The 23277-nt window shown below is 45.0% G+C and overlaps 2 protein-coding genes and 1 long non-coding RNA gene across 10 annotated transcripts in view; 2 read left to right on the plus strand and 1 right to left on the minus strand.

The window, feature by feature from the left end:
• Nucleotides 1-20392, plus strand: part of C2CD2 (C2 calcium dependent domain containing 2) — a 36981-nt gene extending 16589 nt beyond the window's left edge. For both annotated transcript variants that reach the window (XM_052674297.1, XM_052674298.1), the window contains exons 7-14: nucleotides 1718-1826; nucleotides 4809-4870; nucleotides 6950-7089; nucleotides 7337-7508; nucleotides 8255-8368; nucleotides 10396-10523; nucleotides 11812-12127; nucleotides 17807-20392. In XM_052674297.1, the coding sequence (XP_052530257.1) occupies nucleotides 1718-1826; nucleotides 4809-4870; nucleotides 6950-7089; nucleotides 7337-7508; nucleotides 8255-8368; nucleotides 10396-10523; nucleotides 11812-12127; nucleotides 17807-18033 (1268 nt within the window). In that variant the 3' untranslated portion in view covers nucleotides 18034-20392. The remainder of the gene's footprint in view (nucleotides 1-1717; nucleotides 1827-4808; nucleotides 4871-6949; nucleotides 7090-7336; nucleotides 7509-8254; nucleotides 8369-10395; nucleotides 10524-11811; nucleotides 12128-17806) is intronic.
• Nucleotides 4811-18480, minus strand: LOC128076516 (uncharacterized). 3 transcript variants are annotated; one of them, XR_008204410.1, is made up of 3 exons: nucleotides 18382-18480; nucleotides 17537-17913; nucleotides 4811-5056 (listed from the first exon to the last, which is right to left on the minus strand). It is a non-coding gene; the product is annotated as an uncharacterized LOC128076516 (long non-coding RNA). The 3 variants fall into 3 exon arrangements; XR_008204409.1 differs by lacking the exon at nucleotides 4811-5056 and adding an exon at nucleotides 13009-15892; XR_008204408.1 differs by lacking the exon at nucleotides 4811-5056 and adding an exon at nucleotides 13009-17378.
• Nucleotides 20393-22538: 2146 nt separating the features above from the next.
• The window catches only part of PRDM15 (PR/SET domain 15), a 36003-nt gene continuing 35264 nt past the window's right edge, over nucleotides 22539-23277 (plus strand). For all 5 annotated transcript variants that reach the window (XM_052674281.1, XM_052674283.1, XM_052674282.1 and 2 more), the window contains exon 1: nucleotides 22539-22667. The gene's annotated coding sequence lies outside the window, so the exon portion shown is untranslated. The remainder of the gene's footprint in view (nucleotides 22668-23277) is intronic.

The following is a 23277-nucleotide window of genomic DNA, read 5'->3' on the forward strand; positions in this document are numbered from 1 at the left end:
TTGCTCATCCTGACTGGAAGTATTTCCCCTAAAACTTAATACAGACTGTTTTTATACATATATATATATATATATATATATATGCTTGTGTGTGTGTGTGCATATATATATAACATATCTATATATAGGTATGTATGTATTATAGCAGTTCTGGAAGTCTTGGCAGTGTCAGTAAATAGGACTGTGTTGGAAACTGTAGTTTGCAGCAGGCAAACTCATTGAGAATTCATTGCTACTCTACAATTTCATAGTGTAGACAAAGCTTTTCAGAAGAGCTGCCATTAACAGTCATGAGATGAGATGCCTTTATAAGCACAGGATGTGTGCAGCAGAGGGTTTGCCTTATGGGAAGCCCTTTTGTATTCTCCCTCAAAGGATGAGGAAGAGGGAACTATTAATGCTGTCTTCTTTGGGCATCCAGATACGGAGATTCCGAAACCACCACTTGCTTTTCTGACAGTGAAGGTGGAAGAAATTTTGCTTGTTCCCTAGCAACTCCTGGGGTGTGAATGATTTGAAACTGAGCATAAGAAATAAAACCTCATAGTGGTGTTCTGTTCATCACTGCAAATCCAGTGGAAATAGTGGCACAACTGGGCAGATGGCGGCTTCTGGACAGAGCTTACTGCCTTTTTGTTCCTTTCCCTTTTCCTGGTCTTGTACCAATGATTTACCATCCCATAGCATCTCCATCTTCCCTTATGGCGTGCATTGTTGTAGGCTCAGCATAGAGGGCTGAGAGGATTGTCTATCCTGACCGTTGAGCTCAAGCATGGGTCGGCAGCATAGTCTACAGAAGCCTGAGGCTTTCCTATGGGTGTAGCTGGTGAGCAACCAGTAGCAGAACTGGGCTCTGTTCCTGTGCTGTGCCAATTTTTGTTTGTTTCCTTAGTTTGTGCATGTGATCACAGGTAGTCTTGGATTGGTGCTGTGTGGCTCACAGCATGGTAGCTAGGGCAAAAGAGATTCCTGCTGTTAAAGAGTTGTTAGCTGTGAGCACCAGGAGAAGAGCTGTTGGAATGCCCTGTTGCAGTGTCAGTCCCCGGGTGGCTCCAATGCAGGGCTGTATGCACATTTCAGCAGGGCCTGTGGGGGCATATGGCTGCTTTGACAACAAACCACCTGGGCCTCATTAACTCAGGCTCAGCGCATTGGGAAAGCAGCTAAACTGCTTACTGCAGGGTTAGCTTGGATCCGCATAAGCTGTGTGTCCGTAGTGCTTTGTCTCCTCTGATAACCTTGCCAGGCCCAAGCTGTTTCTGTGGCCAAGACAGGGCTCCTTCACAGCCCACATATGTCACCAGAGGACAACTGAGAGTTGATGATAACAAATATAAGCCTGGATTCTTCTGGAGAGCTGGAAGCAGCGTATTTGTTGTTGGCTGTGCACAAAGTCAGCAGTGAACTTTTTGCTGCTGCCCTTGCTGTTTTGGAACACCAAGATTGAAATGATTTCCATTGCTGTGGAAGAAATAGACAATGAATTGTTTTCAGAGTGACATGTTGTACAATTTGCATTTGGAGTAGTGGTGTAATTATTATGCCAATTAGTTGTAAGTGGAGGGGAGAAATTTATTCTACGGGTGGGTGAGGAAGTGTTTCCAGATAGTCTATTCAAAAGAGCAGTATGTAAGGAAAGAGGTTCTTCACTTTCATTTGAATAAGTGTGTCTCCCTATGATGGAAGACTAACAGCTTTCTTTTTGTTGTTCTCACAGGCAGCACAAACCTTGTGTGCATAGCTCAGCTGAATGACCCTATGCAGAAGTTCTCCAGCTCTGTAGCCAAAAATGCTGCAAATCCCTTTTGGAAGGAAGAGTTTGTCTTGTGAGTAACTCACCTACTGAGAATGTTTTAAGCATCTTCTTTCTTTTTTAACCAGCACTGTGTGAGATTTCAGCAGAACGATGTTTTGAAACACGGTCTGTCAGGCGGCCTCAGAAAAATCTGGAGCTGGTGGAGACTTTGGGGTATCTAATTACCCTTTGCATGGATATGAGGTCAAACAGGCCTCTAGATCTTCTTCCTTGATAGATATCTGACTTCAGTTCATGACAACAGTAACAGGCATAATAAATCACCCTGTACTTTAATTCAGTGCCAAAAATTGTTAGTAAGGTTTTGAAGTCATTTTACCTTGAAAACTGCATTTGACGAAGTCCAGTGTCTGACCCTTTCTTCCTTCAAATGGGAAATGGGAATGTGCGACCAAGTTGACCACCTAAAAGAACGATGGCTATTGTAAAAAGCACAGTGTAATAAAACTAAATAGGGCTTTCTTTTCTGTGGAACAAAAATGGGAATTTGAGGCAACGTGCACGCTATGGTGTGATTTTTACAGCTTCTGTAAATGAGGTCAGAAGTGAGGTGTCCTAAAACTGTTTTCATTTCCACTTCCTAGTGGCAGAGCAGAAAACATCAGGTAGGTTCTGTGTTGTATGAGGAAGGAATAGGGGGAGCAACTAATGGTGTGGTCAGAGGTGCATTTCTGAACTGACTTTTCTCACATACACACACACACACACACACACACACACACACACACAGCTTCTCAAGAAAATGAGGCAGTGCTGCTGCCAAGCAACATGCTGCAGGTGCTGTATTTTTTTCCTGCTACTGGCTTAGTAATATGAGAGGCATTTTTTACGTAGTGGTTCTCAATGTAGCTTTCCAGTCCCTTCTCAGTTCCATATGTGGAGTCATCTAGGTTGGATCAGACCTTCAAGATCATCAAGACAAAGTCCATCTGTTTTTTGTGATGTTTTTCTTCTCTATCTAGTTAGAGCCTGACATCCACTTCTTCTCTTGGTAAAGCAGAATCTCGGCTTGCAAGGAATCGAGTGAGTGTTCAGACCTGTGTCTGTCAGTGCCGAGTGCTGCCTTTTTTGAGGAGTGGTGTGTGTGCTTCTGTGTGTTTCTCTTCAGCTCCAAGGGGCAGGAAGTGTGCAGTGCACAAATCTTCTCCTGCCTCCCCATCACAGACAGCTGGTCTGTGCCCATGCCTTCTATAGGATTGTGCTTCACAGAAGGAGGAGTATTGAGGGAAGGAGCAAAAGGAGTTGCTTGGTGTAAATTTCATCAGAAGCTGGACAGGATGTGGAAAACACTGGACCTCTCAGTGTGTGCAGGGATGGAGATGAGAAGTGATCGTAGTCAGCACAGAAAACATGATGATGTAGAACAACACTGAAAACTCCTATCTTCCTCTGCAGTCTGATGGAGAAATACACTCTGTGTCTCATCCTGCTGGCAACTGGACAACCAGCTAGGAAACTCTTCTTTGAGACATGAATGGCTCAAGACATTTTGTCTTTCAAAGTCTGCTTTTAGTTGGAGGAGCTCCAGCTTTTGTGGGAAGCCACAGAGCAGGCAGCATTCTTATGTGACGGCACACTGTGTTGCTATTGCAGCTTAGCAATTAAAGTGATGTGATTTCTTCTCCACAGCAAGAAAAACAGTGCACTTCTGTAGCACCTTTCTTTTCTGGAGCATCTCAATATACTTCACCCCTTGTGTACGTGAACCACTTCAGCCATCTATTGGTGGAGTAGCACCAATGCTGTTGCAGAACAGACACGTACCCAGCACTTTTGGACAGGAAATTTACAAGAATGAGCCCCTTTCGAACTGAAAGTGCAGAAGGGAGGGTAGGCAGGATATGATTAAGTGGACTGGAATTTGGCCTAGACTCTAGGGATAATGCTGGGTTTTCCCAGCATTGGCTGTTGTTCAGAAGTGCATGAGGTAAGCTTGGGAACTTTGAAAGACAAGTAAGTTGTCAGGATTTGTCTGCATACTTTCTTTCAAGTCCATTCCCTCCTGCCTTCTTTAAAATAAAGAAATGAAAATGTCTGCCACTCTGAAGAACAGTGTACTGACCACTGCGTCAGGCTTTGTTTTAGCTTCACAGGAAGAGCAGCAATTGGCAGCCTCAAGGTGCATGCTCACAAGTTTTGGAGGTGCAAGATGGGGAATTATAATGGTGGAGCAGAGATTTAAACTTGCTGCAGAGAGAATGTCCCAGAGCATCTGCGTGGATGATGGAAATGGAGCATCTGCAGCCAAAATAACACCATCCTGAAGTGGATACATGGAAAAACACACAGGTTGAACTGGAAGATTCCTCAGTAGATAACCAGATTACTTCATTGGAGAAAAGGCTTTGTACCTGTCTGGTACATCTGACAGACTACTACAAATGCCAGTAATTCTGCTAATAGTGCACATAAGTTTGTCACAGAGAAACTAGTTCTTATTTTGCAGCATCCTCAGGTCTTATTTTGAAAAAGTCGTGCTTCTGATTTGAGCCTGTGACTGTTTGCTCGCTTCTCTCCTGCCTTACAGGGCACTCGTCTGCTTGGACAGGGCACTGAGCAGCTCTGAATAGGCAGTTGATTGGACCTGTTCCAGCATCTTAACTTAAAAATTTCAACAATGTTGACTGTTGATCCTGCCAAGGAAGAAATGACTTCTTAGCGCTGCTGTTAGCAGTAAGATTAGGGACCAACATCACCCTGAAAGGCAGTGTTTGCAAACTACTGGGGAGAGGAAAAGCCTCTGAAATTTTAGGCTGTCGAAATGGGAGCTGGGGGAGAGCCAAACCATGGTTTTCTGGTTGAGATTCCTCTAGCTGCTCTCACAGGTCAAAAAGAAGCTGCTCACCCTGGCAGGTCAGCCACGTGGGGTTGTGCTCTTTGTGGGATGAGGGAAGCAGTGGGGCTGGGGACCAGAGCGGGGCAGGGAAAACCTGCATGGGAATGAAGACCCACCTGCATGCAGAGACCTAACACACTTTCATTTATTTGACAGTGAACTAAGTGCCAAATCAAAAACACTGCTACTGCAGATAGCAGAAGACGGAAAGTTGGATAGTAAGTATTTAAACTGAAATATTTGGTGTGATCACCTCACTAATATTGCTGGTGTTGGCATGAGTTCTCTTTCAGTTCCGCAGTATAGCCACATAAGATCGTATTCGGTTCCCAAACCTGTTGAAGTTCAGCTGTCTGATGCTGCTTCGTCCTGGTTGTCCCATTGGGTGCATCTTCAGAACGGCCCTGCAAGGGAGAGCAGCAGAAGGAGATCATCTGAGAATAGCCAGCCAAGCGTATATGAAACAGGCAGTTTGGGGAAAATGCAGTAGCTCAGTTTGTGTTTTAAAACTGTCTCAAGTCTGGACTCATATTTAGCTCCTGGAGTTGAAATCCGTAGAAAACTGTGAAGTTGGGGAGTGAGAGTGGTCAGTTTGCCTGGCTCCTCCGCTGCCTATGTACTTTGTTACTTCTACCAGTAAGCCTGGACTGAAGAGAAATACACTGTTATAGAGTCTCTGACCTCCTCAAAGTTAAGGTTACAAAGAAACCTTAAGTCATCCTTTCCTTTGGGGGGCTGTCAACAGCTGTGGAAAACTATTTTGGACTTTTGAACTTCTAACAAATCATGTGAGTACTGTTGGTTTCAAGTTATGCTTTCCCTGTCTTTGAGGGGAATCATGTTTTTTAATCCTAAATTCTTCCTTTCCAAGCTCCATAATCTGCCTAGCAATTACCAGCTATAAAGCCACTTAACTTTGGTTACATCGGATTAAATATAAAACATGAGGAATATAATATTCTTAATAATTGATTCTGTTGCAGTTAGCCTTCAGTGGCAAAGAAAATCCCACCACTTAACTATTGCATTTTGGTTATTTGGAGAATTACTGCCTCGCTGATGTGAGGAAAACAGACAGGCAGGCTCTGAGGCCAAGGAGCACTTTGAGCTGTTTGCATGAGCTTTGTAAACTTACTCCAAATACTTCACTACTTGGGCTTTATTGAAGTGATGCTACTTCATAAATCATGGTCTGATTTTTGGGTGGTCCAGTGTTAAGCTAGGGTTTGGACTCAGTGATCCTTATGGCCCCTTCCAAGTTGGGATATTCTATGATTCTATGAAATACTTCTCATCTGTGCTTATCCTTTTGCTGATGAGAGACTTTTGCTTTCACTGGAAATGGTAACTTTATTTCACCTCTTGTTTCCATTTGCTTTTTCCTTCTTATGCCAGATTTCAGATATGAAGAAATCAGATAACAAAAGTTTGATGATTATAATGAAGGATTAGGAAGTAAAATGTAAAAATACTAAAAAATAATTTCTCCAGGGATGCTGCTTTTCTATTAAAAAACAAAAAAAATAAGAAAAAAAAAAAAAGGAGAGGAGAGACATGAGACCTAGGTACAGTCAGCACGTGCATATTGTTTCTTACATAAACTCTGTTCCTGCCAATTCTCAGTCACCTTTCATAACATGTCTTTCAAACAGTACCAGCAGTGTTCCAGCTGTTCTCCCAAAAATTTAAATGAAGAACTCAAAGTAGAATCACATTAGTGATGGGAGAGCCGAGTAATGTGAATATAATGTAGAACTGTATTTGCCTTTGTATTTTGCAGAACATTGGGATTTAATCCCTGAAATCCTGCAGTAATTTTGCTAGTAGTTTGCTTCAGTATAACGTAGCTTACATTAGATGTTAGGTAATGGGAGGAACAAGAGAACTGCTCAGCTTGCACTGAAGATCAAATAAAGAATGAATATTCTTAATGATGCTCCAGTTTAGCAGGAACCCAGGGAGTGTTCTCTGAAGAGACAAAGTAACCAATTAAGGAGATGATAGTACAAGAATGTAGTCGTAATATTTCTTGGTGTTTTCTTTTCCTCTAAGCATTTGGCATATATAGGGGAAAAAAATGGCTGGAAATAGTGGCAGGTAAGTAAGGTTTCATCTCCATTCTTTCTGTTGCTCAGTATTTAGGCCAGGCTGAGGAATAGTTGTAAAATGGAAAGAAGGCTCTGACTACTGCCATGTTTCTGCCCTTGCTGCCCCATGGTGTATAACCAGGTACTGTAATTAGCTGCTATAGGTCTTTTGCTTCCTTTTTGTTTTCTCAGCCTTTTTGTTTCTTCTAGGTTCTTCATCCGCAAGGGCGACTATACCTCTAGACTTGTTCAGGAAGCAGCCTTCTGGCCTCCAAAGCTTTGCACTGAACAGCAGGGCCAGTGATGGTAGCCCAGTGCTGAGGCCTGGGCTAGGATCCATTACTGCAGAGGTATGGCATAGGGATGTTTTTATGGCAGATCCTTTATCTCTGGACCTCCTTGTGAGTACTCATCTGTGAGTTCACAGTGCAATGTGTGGCCGAGTTTCTGTATCACATTCATAATTTATGGTAACACATTGTGCTGTATTTATGTGTATCAAAAGCATTAGCTGGCCCTTGTGTGTTAATAAAAATGTTGAAGGAGCACTAGTTAGAAATATTAACATCCTTGAAATATTCTTTTTGGTCTTCCTAGTTCTTGTTTATCGAACCTAGCGAGTTAAAGACTTGGCAAGCATCTTCTCCAGTGCCAAGCACTAAGGTAGAAAAGGATCGAACTGTGATGCCCTGTGGGACTGTGGTCACTACTGTAACTGCTGTGAAAACCAAACCTCGACTAGAAGGGAGGTCATCCCCACTGAGCACAGGTGAGGAAGTCCGCTTCGTTCTGTGTTCACTCTTAGTGTTGTCTGTGGGGGGCAAGAAAAGTTGGTGCAAGGAGGAGCAGGGATGGATGGAGAAGCATCATCCAGACTTCTCTGAGGCATTGATGGCGGCGTTTTTGGGATTCTTCAAAATCAGGTTTTTAATTTTCGTGAAACCTTGTTGCTAGAAGAGGAATGGTTCATGCTTCTTTTTGTACGCATATTTAAATTTCATGGTGGAGTGCAAGTGCAGAACAGCTTGGTTTGAGTTGTTTTTCCACACGATAGAAGTATCAGACATACGAGTGCTTGCTGATGGCAGTCTTGTGCTGTGCCTTCTAACCTCAGTGTGTATTATAATCCCAGATAAGGATGAGTGTCATCCTGTGGCAATCTTTTCAGCGTACCTTTCTGGAGTAGACTGATTCCTCTTGGGATAAGTATGAGAGTAAAACCTCTTCACTCTTTGTGTGCAGTCTCCCAAAGAGCTGTGTTCTTTTAAGCTGTCATTGCTGATCTTTTATTGAAGCATATACTGTCTAAAATATTACAGGAGATGTTTAAAAGTGACTTCCTGTGTTTCGCAGGTCCTTTGGGGTGACGTTGCCATAGAGAGCATGCCCTGAGAATTTCTATAAACAACTTTCTCAAACATGTGTGATTTGAACAGCCTTTTAAATTGATGTGACTTGTTATTTTCATAGTAAGTGTCTTAAATAGTTCAAATAACAGAGTAGCTTGGTTTTCAGGTTCTCCTGTGAAAACTCCAGTCAAAGTCAAAGTGATTGAAAAGGATTTTTCTGTTCAAGCTCTCCATTCTCACGGTGCTCCAGTCAGCAAAACTTTATCGTCTTCAGATACAGGTAATAGAACCTTCTGAAGCTTCAAATCAGAAGACATCTCTCTAGACTGCACATGGGATTAATGTAACCCTGCTAAAATAGCAGCAAACCCGCTACTGGCTTTCAACAGGCACTGAGATGTTTATGTTAGCAAGTACTGTGGTTAGGGGTATAGCAGCCTTGTAATAAAAGCCTGTTTTTAACTGGTGATTAAAATAACTAATTTTGAAAAAGCAACAATGAGCTGTGGTTTGGAAAGGGGAGGTGACTGTGGAAAACAGACTGGCTTTCCTCTTGCTTTTGAATGAAAAACTCCTCCCCTGTAAAGGCACAAGTTACATTGCATAAAGTGAAAACTCTCCGAAATTTAACCTTAAGGCCATTATGAAATCTCCTGTCTGAAGAAAAGGCATGAGGCTGCCTTTAGGTAAGGCAGACTGAATTCTCTTCCTTGCCCTGCCACTGTTATTTTGCTGTTGTTTTGTTTTTATGCTGATGCAAATACATAATCTGGCTGAGCCTGTTCATCTACTTTCTTAAGTCACCTGCCATACAGTTGAAGAGCCTTCAGAGCCCCACGTAGCTTCAGTAACACCTTAAATTACAAATTCACTTTGACTGAATTAAACTCGGTTTTGACTGTGGCATTTTATCTTTCTGATGCACAGCTCTGAATCTTCAGCATGTTCTTCCGTCCTTGTGGCTTCACCATTTGTTCCTTAGACATATAGGCAGCAATGATGGAAGATGTGGTGTGGTATAGTTGCAAATAGCACATGATCTGGAGTTCTGTTTACTTCGTACTGGTTTGGGTGCATATGGGGCAATCTGGAGATGATCTGGAGTGCTCCTGGAACAGTCAGAAAGCTTGCTGAGAGACAGATGTGTTGGCCAAAAAGATGGGCAAAAGTGTGAACCAATAACCATGAATACCTTTAAATAACTCTTGACTCTTCCTCAACAGTAAACCAGTGATACCATGAAGCAGGGTGATATTACTGAGCCAATTTGGAAAGCCCTAAGCTTCTGAGTTTTCCATCATAACTGGTTCTGATATTGAAAATGCAAAGCGCTTACTGGAAAACTTGTCTGATCAAAGCTCAGAGCACACTGAGATGGACAATGTTTTCCCTTCTGTGGGAATGCAGGGGAATTCCTGTGCAATGTTAATACACTATTGCAGGAAGAATTACTCATTAGAACAAAACCTTGAGGCAAATGAAAGAAATGCAAAGAAGCATTGGTGGTAGTTATTGCAGACAGCATGCCAAACTAGCTGCAGGCTCTCTAGAAAAGATCCTGTGGCCTTTCCACGGTTCTAAATAATGGCAACAATAAGAGTTAGCAAGTGCCTCTGATGCAGTGTCAGGCACTTAGGAGTTTCTGGAGGCCTTCAAGTGGCTCTGAAGATGGAAAAGTGGGGTTTGTCATAAGTGCACATGCATGTGGGAGTGCATACCGCTTGTGCATATGTACTGCTGAGTTCCAAAAGTATCTGAGGTATTTGGTGCAGTATTATTCAGGCCTTATCTTTCAGTCCCTTAATGTCCCAACAACAAAAGACACTGCTTAGTTTAATTCATGCTATTCCTGATTGTATTCCTTTGTTGTTAAATCTCTTACTGAAGAGCCCAACTCCAACAATTAAATCTGTGAATATTTTTGTTTGTTTTATTAACCTTATTAGATTTGTTTTTCTAAGCTTAATGAATTTGATCAGTGTGTACTTGCTGTGCCACAATTTACCACAGTGTAGCAAGTGAAGTAACTGGCTGTGTGGTCTGGGTTTCTAAAGTCTTATGAGTGTGAAGGTCATGGGTTTGTAAGTGCAACTTCCGTCCCGTTTCTGTGTAGGATGGATAATGTACACCAGATTGAGCAGAATGGAAAGACAAGACACAGTAGCTTGGTGGTGAAACGTTTTGTTTTACATGATGTTAATATAATTCCTTGTAATTTCTTTACATTTAAAATTTAGAACAAGCTTTGCCTCTTTGTGCTTGTTCTGGTTTGTTTTTCTTCACTCTGAAATAATGCTTTCTTTTCAGAGCTGCTGATACTGAATGGCAGTGATCCTGTTGCAGAAGCAGCCATTCGACAGTTAAGTGAGTCTGCCAAGCAGAAGCTGAAGTCTCCCAGAAAGAAAAGCACCATTATCATATCAGGGGTGTCCAAGGTAGAGCAGAAAACAGCAGGTTTACTTCTTAGTGCTGTAAAGTCTTCGCTCCACTGAGCATGATGTGAATGTGCATTCTGTAGAGTCCTGCTTGTCAGTCTCTGCAGGATCTACGTCTGCCTGTTTCAATAACTATTTCAAGTTGAACCAAATCAGGGTGGGCTTACTGGGAAGTGGGTTGTTTTTTTATACTTAGATTTGAAAGCTTAACTAAAAATGCATGGTGACCTTGGCCAGGAGTGAGATGGTTAGGCGTTTGGGAAAACTAGCCTAAGTAAGGACAAAAATTAGTCCTTCTCAGTGTATGGGAACTGCTGAATGGCCTGAACCTCTGATTGATCACCTGAGGCGAGCACTGAGTCAGCCAGGGGAGCACAGGTGAAGGCAGTTCACCTTGATGGAAGGGGTGGAGCCTGGCTGCACCTCTCCTAGACCCATTTAAGAGCTGGCTACCGGTAGGGAAGGATCTCTTCTGGAGATCTGCTCTCCTGGAGTTTTGTAAGTGAGCCCAGGATAGGGGTAAGCTTTCTGTCTATTCTCTTTTTGTTATCATTATCTGCTTTGCCTAGCTCTCTTGTTTATTTCATAACTATAACATCCTAACATTCATTGATTATACACTCTGTTTCTGCTGATAGAGGCAATGTGCACACAAATAATATCACTGTTTTTTCTACATGTCAAAATTGTTTAAACAAAACCCTGTGGAAAAGCTTTCCCTCTGGGCTTCATTCTAGAGTAAGGGAAACAGAAGACTGCTCCTCACTTGGCATACAGCACTCTTCCAGGCATCCATTATCCATAGCCTCCATCTGACTCTTGGTCCCTGCCTGCAGTCCTTTCCTTGCAGGCTGCTCTGTGGATGTTTGCTGTGGTCTTGCTGTTCTGCATGGGTTTCCTAATGAGCTCTGAGAGAAAGTTGAGCCACTGAGCCTTGTCATCACTGTGCTGTGTAGTATTTAAGTATTAAATACTAGTGCTTAAGTATTTTTTTTTCCAGTCCCTTGGCTTTAACAGGACAATTAGATGGTGACGGTCAGTTCTTCTTAGAACTTGGCTATATGCTCCTCTCCTTTAGTAGAGCTTAAGGAGCCTCATGATGGTTTTCTGATAGCTCTGAGCAGAGCAAATAAAAGTGTAAGGAGGAAAAAAGAACATCTTTTGCAGGGAGGCTTGTTTTGGTTTTATTTCTGTTTTTTGGTGTGTGTTTGTTTGTTTTTCTATCAGAGTGGCTTGTGTCAGCATTGTCTCTCTATTTATTTATTTGTTTATTTTCCCTGTTGGGCAGACCTCTTTATCTCAGGACAGTGAAGCTGCACTGATGATGGACTATGCTGCAGCCATGGACAATTCCCGCAAAGAAGCAGATCCACCACCTGCTGGAGAAGAAGTGACTGCAAAAGTCACTTCTGATGAAAAGCTGTCATCAGACGCTTCAGAAACAGTACCTGATACTGACCCACAGCAAAGTGCCCATAAGGCTTGGGCTTTGGAGAATGGCAGCCAGCAGTGGGACTCCAACACACTCTTAGACCAGAGCTGTGAAGAAATGTCTGGGAGTTCATTAAGTGTTTCAGAAACTGGGAGTGTGAAAAAGTCTAAAGGTACGTGATCCTTACCTCTCCTCTGGGAAATAACTGGGGTCTACACGTCATTGGCAGTGTCATGCAACAGTGTATAGTAGTTTATCCTCTGGTACTGTTTTTCCTCCTTAAGCTCTTTGTAATTGTGGTGTTGGTGGAAGCTGTCTTGCTAAAAGCCAAAGAGTCCAGTTCTCTGGCTCTCAGAGATGTGGCAGGCTCTCTTACGCTCTTGTCCGTCAGCAAATGGAAGGACTCACCCTTAGAAGTTAAAAGGCAGATCATTGAGCCCAACACATAACTGGGAGAGTAAAGCGAATGAAGGATCAGATATTTTGCTTTATGTAGTTACACACCTTGATAGCCTCAGCTTGAAAATGCTGTAGGATTCTTTGTGTTTCCTTTATAAACCCAATAACCTCTGAGGCTGTTGTGCCTGGTTTGCGGCTGTGAGGTGGCTGTTATGAAGTCTGGAAGAGAATCCAGTGCAGTGGTCACCCACCTGTGCCTTGAACAGGTGGCACACCAGTTACCAGTTACACACCAGTTGAAGTTGGAAAAACTGTTGTATTTCTCACCCATCTCCATCCTTCTTTTATTTTATTCTTTTCTGTGCATTTCTTACCCAGAGACTTCTGTACTTACTCAGAGACAGTATAAAGTGGCAATAAAGCTTAGTACACGACTAGACTACTGTGAGGCTGCCCAGGGAGGTGGCTCTGCGGAGAGGGACCTGGGTGTCCTGGTGGACAACAGGTGCCATGAGCCAGCAGTGTGCCCTTGTGGCCAAGAGGGCCAATGGCATCCTGGGGTGCATTAAAAAGAGCGTGGCCAGCAGGTTGAGGGAGCTGATCCTCCCCCTCTATTCTGCCCTGGTGAGGCCTCATCTACAGTACTGTGTCCAGTTCTGGGCTCCCCAGTACAAAAAAGACAGGGATCTCTTGGAAAGAGTCCAGCGGAGGGCCACAAAGATGGTGAAGGGCCTGGAGCATCTCTCCTATGAAGAAAGGCTGAGTGAACTGGGTCTGTTCAGCCTTGAGAAAAGAAGACTGAGAGGGGACCTGATCCAGGTCTATAAGTATCCAAGGTGTGGGGGGCAGAATGGTGAGGATGGACTCTTTTCAGTGGTGAATGGAGACAGGACAAGGGGAAACGGCCGGAAACTGCAGCATAGGAAGTTCTGCACAAATGTGCACAAGAACTTCTTTACAGTGAGGTGACGGAGCACTGGAACAGGCTGCCCAGGGAGGTGGTGGAGTCTCCTTCTCTGGAGATGTTCAAGACCTGCCTGGATGCCTACCTGTGCAACCTGCTGTAGGGAACCTGCTTTGGCAGGGGGTTGGACTCGATGATCTCTGGAGGTCCCTTCCAACCCCTACAGTTCTGTGATCCCTGGAGCCGTGTGAACATGGCACTGGGGGCCATGGTTGGTGGGCATGCTGGGGGGTGGGCTGATGGTTGGACCAGGTGATCTTAGAGGTCTTTTCCAACCTTAGTGATTCTGTGATTCTAATGCATCTCACATATGCACTAGACCTCTTCACCAAGCCTTGATGTCTTCTGGTCTTTTCACAAGTCTGTTGTTCCATCTGATAGTTCAGGATGGCACAGCAACCATCAGTTTGGCCAAGATGGTCAGGCATTAGACTGTTTGGAATGGATTTAGGTGAACTTAAGCACTAAGTAATTTGACTTGTTTGGAGCCTGAAGAAATTTAGGGAGCTCTATGAGATTCTGGAAAACCTCTGGACTCTTTAATGTTTTACTCTAAATCAAGCAAGTGGAAGCTTGTAGGTGAACTGTTTACTTTTGCTTTTCCATGCGCAGTGTGTTGCAGAGAGGTCAGGCTTCTGAAAGTTTACTTTGTGCAATGTAGGGCAGGACTGCTAGAAAGAACAAATTGTCTCAGCTTTAAAAATGTTTTCTAAAACTGTCTAAAATCCCTTACAGATCTCTCTGTGGAAGTTTTGAACCTCTGCTCACAGCTGAGTGAGTTCAATGGAGTGAGATAAGAAAACTTTTCTACTTCCTTTCCCTTGGTTAGCTTTGAGTACTTTGACTTTTTTTTTTTTGTCAAAAATAATTCCCTTTCCCTTTGAAAAACAAGAACAGCAACAAAAACAGCAACAACAAAAAAAAGCAAACACTTTTCTGCTTTAAAAACCTTCCTGAATGGTATGAATGTCTTAAAGTTAGCATTGTCTTTCACTATGATTTCTACTCTAGAATACCTTTTGTTCTTCGCTTTTCTGACTTCCTGTTTCTTACCCGTTCCCTTTTATAAACTTAAGAGGACCACTGTGCCAGCCAGAATTAATTACCTACACAGTAAGTTGCTTTTGTCTTATCTTTTAAAGAAAGCGTAGCTTTACAATGATGCGCTCATTGTAAAAATCAGAGCAAAATGTAGTTTGGCACCTGTTTTCTTCCCCATCCATTTCTTTCCTCCTGCAAACTGCCTTCCTGTGCTCAGATGCCTTAGCAGCTTTGTCTGCCCAGACAAATCATTCCACTGGTGGATGTGCTGGCTAAGTGGGTCATGCAGAACAGGCTTCAAGGAAGGCTTGGAGGGGTGCTGTGTGCTCCTGCTCTCTCTCCATCATGCCCATTCCTGTTGAACATCTGCTCATGCAAACCCATGTGTGACCTCATAACTGGATATGCATACACGGAATACTTATTTTAAAAACTGCTGCTTACAGTTATATAGATTTCCTTTCTAGCTGAACTCCTAAAGCTACAAGCACTTCACAGACACCTCGATTAAAAACTGTTCTGGAGTCAGGAAGGAATGGAAAGAAGCAGTCTCTATTCACATCCTTGTAGATGTGGAAGGAAATCGTCCTTCAATAAAAAAAAAGAGATTCAGGAGTGACCCCAACCCGACCAGCCAGTTAGAACAGCCTGAGCTGGCCCTCAGGAGCCTGTGAAGACCAGCTAGTCTGTACAGCATTCTTGAGGTGCTCTCTGCTTATCTCCTGGTGTTGGGAGCCGAGTTTGGCACATGCATCACATTGAACTCAAGAAGTAAGCATGTAAACAGCACAAGCATCACTGAGTTTATTTGCTCTGTAGCCTGCCTTCTTACAGGGGTGCCTCCTCAGTGCTGGAGCCACTGTCAGGCGGCACACACCCAGCTGGCTGGAGACCAGTGGGTAGCAGTGGGTGATACAAACTTCCAGCTACTAGCAATCTCAGTACCTCTGAAAACACAAGGAGCTTTCACCTTGGGGGCTGCAGCCACTGATGAGGCTGTGCTGTTCTCAGGGAAGTGCAGCCTGCATTTTTTTTTTTTTTTCAGCTGCAACAAGTTGTCCTGGACCACCAGCACAAGTTCTAAGCATTCTTGGTTTGGTTCTGTTTGTTAGGATGGAAAATCAGTGAATGGATAGGACAAAAAAGCTGTTTACAGATAAGCTCCTTTGTCCTGCTCCTCCTGCTGGCACAGCTTCAGCTGCAGCTGCCAACGCTGCTGGGCAGAGCAGCTGAGGGCTAAAACAAAAGCCACACAGCAGCAGTGCCTCAGCAACCTCCCCAGCCCCTGCATATTAACAACTGTCAGTATCAGGGGCAAAACACTGTTTCTTTTATGCTGTTGACAACGGCTTGAAGTGGTGCTGCTTTGCCAAAATGATCAATCAGAGGGTGATGGGAGAGCAGACAAGATTCAGGTCTGTGCGTTCCAGTTGCTTTCAGCTGACTCCTGCATCAATCCCATCGTGGCCCATGTCTTGGCCACAGCAAGACAAAATGCGCTGGAGTGTCTTTGCAGATGCTGAGTGCTCAGTCCTTAAAATAAAAAAGTAATAATGCTGAGCACGTGTCTGTAACTGTTCCAGTCTGAACAGAGCAGCTTCTGGCTGCATGAAACAAGGCTGCTGTGAACTGCCTATTCTGCAGCTGTTGCTGTGCAAAATGACACGCAGCCTGGGCCCAGTCCTTAGATGACAGTGATGTGATCCTTGCTGTTGCACAGTCACATGCAAGAATGGGTCTGCGTGTTGCATTTTGTATCTGTTTACAACGGGAGGAGAAGCAGAGCTGAGACTGTGCAGTGACAGGATCTGATAGTTAAACAGAGGAAAAGTAAGGAAAGCTGATGGTTGTGTGGAAACAAGTTGTGGAAGCTTAGCCAGGAAGATGACTGTCCTCATGTACCTGTCTGAGTGCCAGAAGGCTCCCTCTGCTGGCTTGCTGCCTGGGTCCTCCTTCGTTCAAACTGGCTTGTGTCACTGCGACAGCAGCACTGCCCAGTTGTGCACTGAACTCTTGCTATTTTGACGTTGGGCTGTTGTACCAAGAGCAGGCAGCCTTCCTTGTGCCTCAGGCACACGGCGCATGGGAAAATGGAAGGTGGGAGCTGGCAGAATGCTGGCTGCAAAACCATGTAGGGCTTGTAAAGAAGGAAGACCACTGATGTCTTGTGTTGCCAACATGAGTCCATAGTGTGGAGATATGCAGCCAAGGCAATGGCAGCTAGATATGGAATCAAGAGGAAGGGTATATAAAAGAATCTGGACTAATTTGCCACAGAAGGGATTTGGGCAAATTTCTGAGCTTATTGGAAGCAGACATAATACTACTTTTAATATGCTTGAGGTGAATTGTTATTTCCAACAGTGTTTTAAACCAGCAAATGATTGCTGCTCTAGGTTATGCTGCCGAATTCATGTGGAAGACGGGCAGTCTGACTGTTTGAGCCTGCTGCATGTGGGCTGACATACAGCTACTGACTTCAGGCATCAGCAGGATCCTCCATGTCAAAATGCCTCCTTCACTTTGTGTGTAATGGGCTAATCTTTTCAGCTCCATTGATTGCTGAAACTACAGAGTAACGTTTCTTCCTCTATCTTTTAATAAAATACTTTGTACTTTTATTGCACTGGAAGGATGGAATGTGCCTGTTTGACATTTGGGAATCCAGCATACAAGCCACCCTAAGAGCTGTGCATGTGTACGTGTGAACACTGCTGTAGCTTTCAGAGGAGCATTAGAAACAAAGTAGAAGGAAGGTGACTTCCACAAGATGTGTGAATTCAAAGTTGAAATTGGAGGATTAATGTTTAATTCCTCATAGCTGCATAGCAGCTTTCCTTCCTTTTCACCTGCATCATTTCAGAGAGAATAGAAGGAAAGAACTTCTTTAGTGCTCCCCTAGCAAAATACACGTGAGCTCTTCTCAACTCTTCTGCTGACTGTAAGAGCATGGACATATGCATAGATCTAGTACTGCCGCCGTCTGTCATGAATCCAAGTGATTCAGTTTGCATGATACCTGCATGGAACGAGGAGAAGCAGAAAAATGCATAACTTCATGAAGCCTGAATTTCTCAGTGGTGTTTGCTTGAGAAAGAGCTGGTCAGTGGTGGGGGAAGGTGGATTCAGCAGCATGTAGTGTGTGTGTAAGTGCGTGAAAGCATAGTGACCGCTCACCTTTGCCAGTATCCGAAATCCCTTCGTTCCAGCACGGGACTCGTACCCTTGCATCCTCTCAGTTACAGATCATCAATACTGTGGCTCTGAATTCACCACTCTCTTAGCTTCCTAACGTAGTTTAATTTGTTATGAGAGTGGTGCTTAAGCTCAAAATGCTGAGACAAAGGCTTTCTTCAGTAGTGATGCAGTCATAGCTGAAGCTGCAGGCTAGAAGAAAGCAGTCTGGTTTGTCTAAAGCGCCTTTGCCTCTGCTCTTTGCTTTCACAGGTGGGATCTTGAGAAAGAGTGCAAAGCTCTTTTTCCGTCGACGCCACCATCAGAAGGATCCAGGAATGAGTCAGTCGCACAACGATCTCATCTACCTGCAGCAGCCCCTGTCAGAGGAAACGCGCAAGAAGGGAGGCACTCTTTCGCGAATTCTTAGCAGAAAGTTGCTTTCCAAGAACAAAAGCAAGAGCAAACTGAATGGTGCTTCAGCAGAACCCTTTGCGTAAGGCTGAGCGAACGCTCTCTGATGGGATACTTGCACATCAGTTGTTTACAGAGCAGTACCAGAGAACGCAAATACAGCCGATGACTTGCATCACGCGATGCTCGCTGATACAGTGGTGCGGGAGGGAACAGAAGGATTGTACTTGCTGTTTATTTTTCCAGAACAACTTTCTCTCTGGTTACTGTGAAGGTGCTCCTCTGAACACAAGCAGCTCTACTTGCATCGTGACAGCTTTTGGAGGACTGTGTGGTGGTGTTGTGCAAGGTGAGGGAGAGCAGGGAATGGCCCAGGTGGGGAGAAGTGAGCACCTAGTTGGCTGAAGGAGGAGCTGAGAACTGAAGAACCATACCTGCTCTATGATTGAACCGCTGTCAGGAGAGGAGATACCACTGTGCTTCCGTGCTGAGGCATGGAGCAGCAGCAATGCAAGTCTCAGCTTGTGTTTCTGGTCAGGCTGAAAGGGAAAACAGACCCAGACCCACTTTGTATTGTGATTTGAAAACGGGTAAGTTTTCAGAAACAGAGCTGAACCACTGATTAAGAGAGCCTGCTGTAATAACTGTAGCCTGCTATAAACTCTGCTCAGTCCATGTAGATGGAGAGAGGCCTTTTATATTAGCCATAAATCAATAAATTATGCAAATACTTACACTAGCATATTGTTTAATGTTCTGTACGTAAGTTATACTCTAAAAAACAGAACTTTTTAAAGAATTTACTTGAGTCTACTTGCAAACATTTATAACTTCTCCTCTGTAGCTTTTCTTCCCTGTGTGAGAAGCTGTTGCTGCTAATTCAAAAACCTGTTGTAGGGGCTCTACTTCCTTCTCCCAAGTACTTGTTAGACAAGCATATATATATGCCATCATATCAAATGCAAAGCTAGGAGCAATAAGTCTCGAATAGAGCATATTTAACCCTATATAAGCTTTTCATTAGACAGCTTGTTTTACTTGCCAAATATGTACTGAGATCTTAGAAAATGCAGTTGTGAAGAGAGCTTTTTAAAACATAATGATCGGAATTCCCTCAGTCTTTCAGTTTCTAGCTCCACCAGTGTTGTTGTTGTGCTGAGTGGTTGGTTGAGTTTCCTGATTTATTTTCCTCATGAAATGAGAAAGAAAAACTGGTGAAAGTAAAGGCGTAGTTCTTGTTTTAGCTGCTGAGAAGAGCAGAAGGCAGGATTTTACAGGTGCCACCTGGAAGTTTGCCTTCCTGTACATTCCTCCTGAGGACAAAGGACCAAGCCTGTTTCCTTTAGCCAAGGAAGACATCCATTCCATTAGAGCTACTGACATGAATGAATGATGGGTTTGTGTTGATTCGCACCCCCACACCTCACCCCTGGAAAGAGATACAAGGCTTTTGCAGATATTTTGGTCTTCAACTTCTCTTCAAAAATAGAAAGTCTCTGAGGATCAGAAGTATGTTTTGAAACTTCAGATGGGCTTCAGATTCCATGGTAAATTCTTCTACAAAGAAAATCTAGATGCTTGTTGGTTTTTTTTACCAACAGATTAGTAAATAAAAGAACTGTCAAAATCTCTTAACTGAGTCTACAGTTGAAATATACCACTTGTATGTAAAAAAATCACTGTAGTGCAGCAGTCCAGCCTATCAAACAGCTGTACCTCTTAGCATGCTGCCTATTATGAAAACGTTTGAAGGCATTTGTATGCTTTATGTTTTGGAAATGTGTTACAAATGACTGTCCTGGAGCTGTAATGTGCTTTAAAAATCCCACTGCAGTAATATGGGTTTGTCCTGCCTGAGTGTGCTTGAGAACTTGCGTTTGTTGTTGGTTTAACACAAATTAGAACTCTCCATTTGTACTACAGTGACCTGTGATCGAAGCATTCAAAACAAACTGAATCTCTGTTCCCTCAACATGTACTTTTTCCGTGCAAAGGACATCTTTGCATGATGGGGCTGGGTAGATTGAGAAAAGATCTTTCTTGTGTTCTACATGGTCAGTTTTGTTTACTGAAGGAAAAAATCTAACCACAAATTCAAGAAATCAGAGACTGAGCTCCATGGGTAGCATCATCTGTGTATGCTGAGAGCAGAGGGAGCACGTAACACTACTTCAGATCTGTTTGCATTGCTGAAGTGGGATTTAACTTACGGAAGTTTTATCATTTACTCTAGAATGTGGTGGAAATAACACTGAATAATGTGCTGACTGCAGAAGGGTTTGCTTGTGTATTATTTTTTTGAAGTACAGATAGACCCTGAAGTTTTGGGTTGGTTTCTTTTTTGGCTGATCCTTCTTAAGGTCTTGGTTATTGCCTAAACCCTTGTCTTGATGGTGGGAACTGCAATTTATATATATAATATTAATATATATATGCACATAAAAACATACTGCAAATTGTGTGAAGGTTTGGGCTTGCCTATATTAAGAGAATTAACCATTAAGATGAGGAAAGCAAGGCAACTTGTGTTAAGAGGGAATCTTGGTCTTTAATTGCCTTCATTCCTCAGGAAAATAAATAGTGTTTGGTTTGATGTGTGACCTCCACATGTGGCTGGTTGTTCCTCACCTCTTCCTACAAATACTTTGTATTGCGTTGTAAGAACAAGCTGAGCTACCAAACCCAAGGGACGGCTGCATTCCTCAGTGGTGGCAACCATAAGGGCCCATGAAATTCAGTGCTATTTTTCTTTCCTAGATGATTTTTGCCTTTTAAGATCAGATTTGAGCAGTGGGTGTGGGTTTTTTTTGCCTCTTAGTGGCTGTGTCAGTTGTGTGCTGACTACCAGAAGGAGCTGAGCTTCTGTTCCATGCAGGAAGGGCAGGATCTGTGAGCTGGCATTGATGGTGTTGCACCTTGCACTCCTGGGCACTGATCATGTCCCATGCAGTTGTGTGAAGGATGCCAGAGAGAATCATTTAGCTCTACTTTTTGCAGTCTTCACGACTTTACCAACCATGCATTTGAAGAGCAGAACAAATCTCAGCATGGTGTAACATAGGAAACTTCATGTTTTCTGCCTTCCAAGTGAATTACTTCAGAACAACAGTTTGGAAACAATTTGTGAAATCTTTCTTCCTTTTTGCCCCTTTTCTTATACTTTTGTGTTTCTGGATCTTTTGTACGGCAGTATAGACGCAGTATTTCATAAGAGCTATGCTGTGACAGCTTCCTTTCTTCCTTTCTAAAGCATCATGTAATGCTTTGGTGTTGTTTGTATGTGAAATTTCTTAGGAGAAAGCAATGACGACATAAAATGCTGTCAAATTTGTAAAGGGAAACAAAAATCCTGTTTTAACATCTCCCTTAGTTCTGGTAATTCTAGGTGTTACAAGGTGCAAGAGCTCTATACAAGGTGGGAGTCTGTTTATTCTGTTGCAGCATTTTAATTGTAGAGCCGAAGTTAGAGCTAACTGCTTGTCATGGTACAGAATGAAGCACAGCAGGCTCCAGGCTGAGGCATTCCTGCTGTGAGAGGGAACAACCAACCTCCTGCTCTGACCTCTGCAGGACATAAGCGGATTTATTCCTGTGTTTGAAGTTAGTGAGGTGCTGAAGCACATGCTGAGCACAGCCTCAGTGACAAACAACTCAAAGTTAACTCCATCACCAGGGTGATTACTCGAAGCTGAGGGTGAATAATGTCATTTCACTCAGGATATCCAAACTGCTACTATGCAAGGTGCTGGCATGGTGTGGAGGTAACTGGGAAGGATGGTTGTGAGGTGTTTCCAATCCTGTAGCTTTGTATTTCCCACTAATGCAGTACACTCTGATATTCCAGATGGGGTAACACTGCAGTTTTCTGGTACACAACTGTGACAGTCATTTCTTCTGCTGTGGTTTTTTTTTTGCTTTATTTTGCGCGTGTGTAAAAACGAAGTTGGTACAGTTACAAAGCCTATGATGTACAGATTTATTACATCACTAAAAAGTGTATGGATTTTTAAAAGAAATGCTATTGCTGTACATACAATAAACGCCTGTTGTCTCCGTGCTGTGTGCTGTCCTACATACTCAGCCAGCCACTCGAGGCAGCTTTCTGCTCTCCTTCACCAACGTGGCCCTGTTTCCCCGTGCTTACCTCACGTTTATTGTTTTGCTGAAATCCCCTACTTAGGCTTTCTTCATTTTATTTCCTGCTTTCATCTCGAGCGGTTTAATTTCTGCGCTGTGACCAGAATCACGCCATCGTTAAGGCTGGAAAAGATCCAGCGCAGCCACCAGCCCACCGTGCCCGTTCGCCACGCTGAGGCTCCCCTCGCTAACTCACTGCTAAACAGAAGGGTTCCCCGGAGCCCGCTTTCCGTTCTCTTCGACCTCCCAGGTTCCCCGCCCTGGGGCCGCCGGCGGCGCGGCGGGCAGGGCGCAGGGCCGGGCTAAGGAAGCGCAGATCTGCGCGGCAGCGACCGCCGGCAGGAGCGGGCCTCGCGCACGCCGAGCCGGGCACGGCTCCCGCCCCGACGGCCTCCCGTCAGGGTCAGCGTCCGCGCGCCGCCCCGTCCCGCTACCGACGGCCGCCCTCGCTCCCCGCGGCGGCGGCGGACTACGCCTCCCGGCACGCTCCGCGCACGGCGCGGCTTCCGCTGGCGCGTGGTTTCCGGAGCGGATCGGAACCCGGAGTCCGGATCCGATCCGGCTCGGGCCATTCCCAGGGCAGGTAACGCCGGCTCCTCGCGCCTCCCCCCGCGCCCGCGCCCCGTCCTCGCGGATCTCCCCCCGCGGCGCTCCGCTCCCCGTCCCCCCCCCCTCGTCCCCCCTTGTGCCGCCGTCCCTCCGCTCCCCGCGGCTCTCGGGGCCGGGCCGGGGGCGGCGGCGGCGAGGGCTCCCGGTGCGGGAGGGCGGCCCCGCCGCCTCCTCCTCCTCCGCCGCCGCCTTCTCCATGCCGCCTGTTCTTTGTTACAGGGCCGCGCCGCGCCGCGCGGAGGGAGGGCGGTAGGGAGGGGGGCGAGGCGGGTCCGAGGCAAAACCCGGCGGAGCCGCTCCCGGATCCCGGGCCCCGCCGCCCGTCGGGCTCCGGGCGGTCGCTTCCCGCGCCGCTCGCCGCGCCACGCCGTCGGCGCCGCGCTTAAACTCGGCCCGGCCGCCTCTCCCCTCGCCCCGCGAGGCTCCGGGAGCCCCGGTGCCCCTCGATACCGCCGGCGGCAGCGCTCGCTGCGCCGCCGGGCTCCGGCCTCGGCGGGGCGGGGTGGCGAGCGGCAGGGGCGGCGCCGCGCGCTTCGTAACGGCCGCTCCGTAACGGCCTCCCCGCGGCGCGGGGGGCGGAAGGG

The sequence above is a fragment of the Tympanuchus pallidicinctus genome, unplaced genomic scaffold, assembly GCF_026119805.1.
Source record: "Tympanuchus pallidicinctus isolate F22 unplaced genomic scaffold, pur_lepc_1.0 scaffold14, whole genome shotgun sequence".
Lineage (NCBI taxonomy): Eukaryota > Metazoa > Chordata > Aves > Galliformes > Phasianidae > Tympanuchus > Tympanuchus pallidicinctus.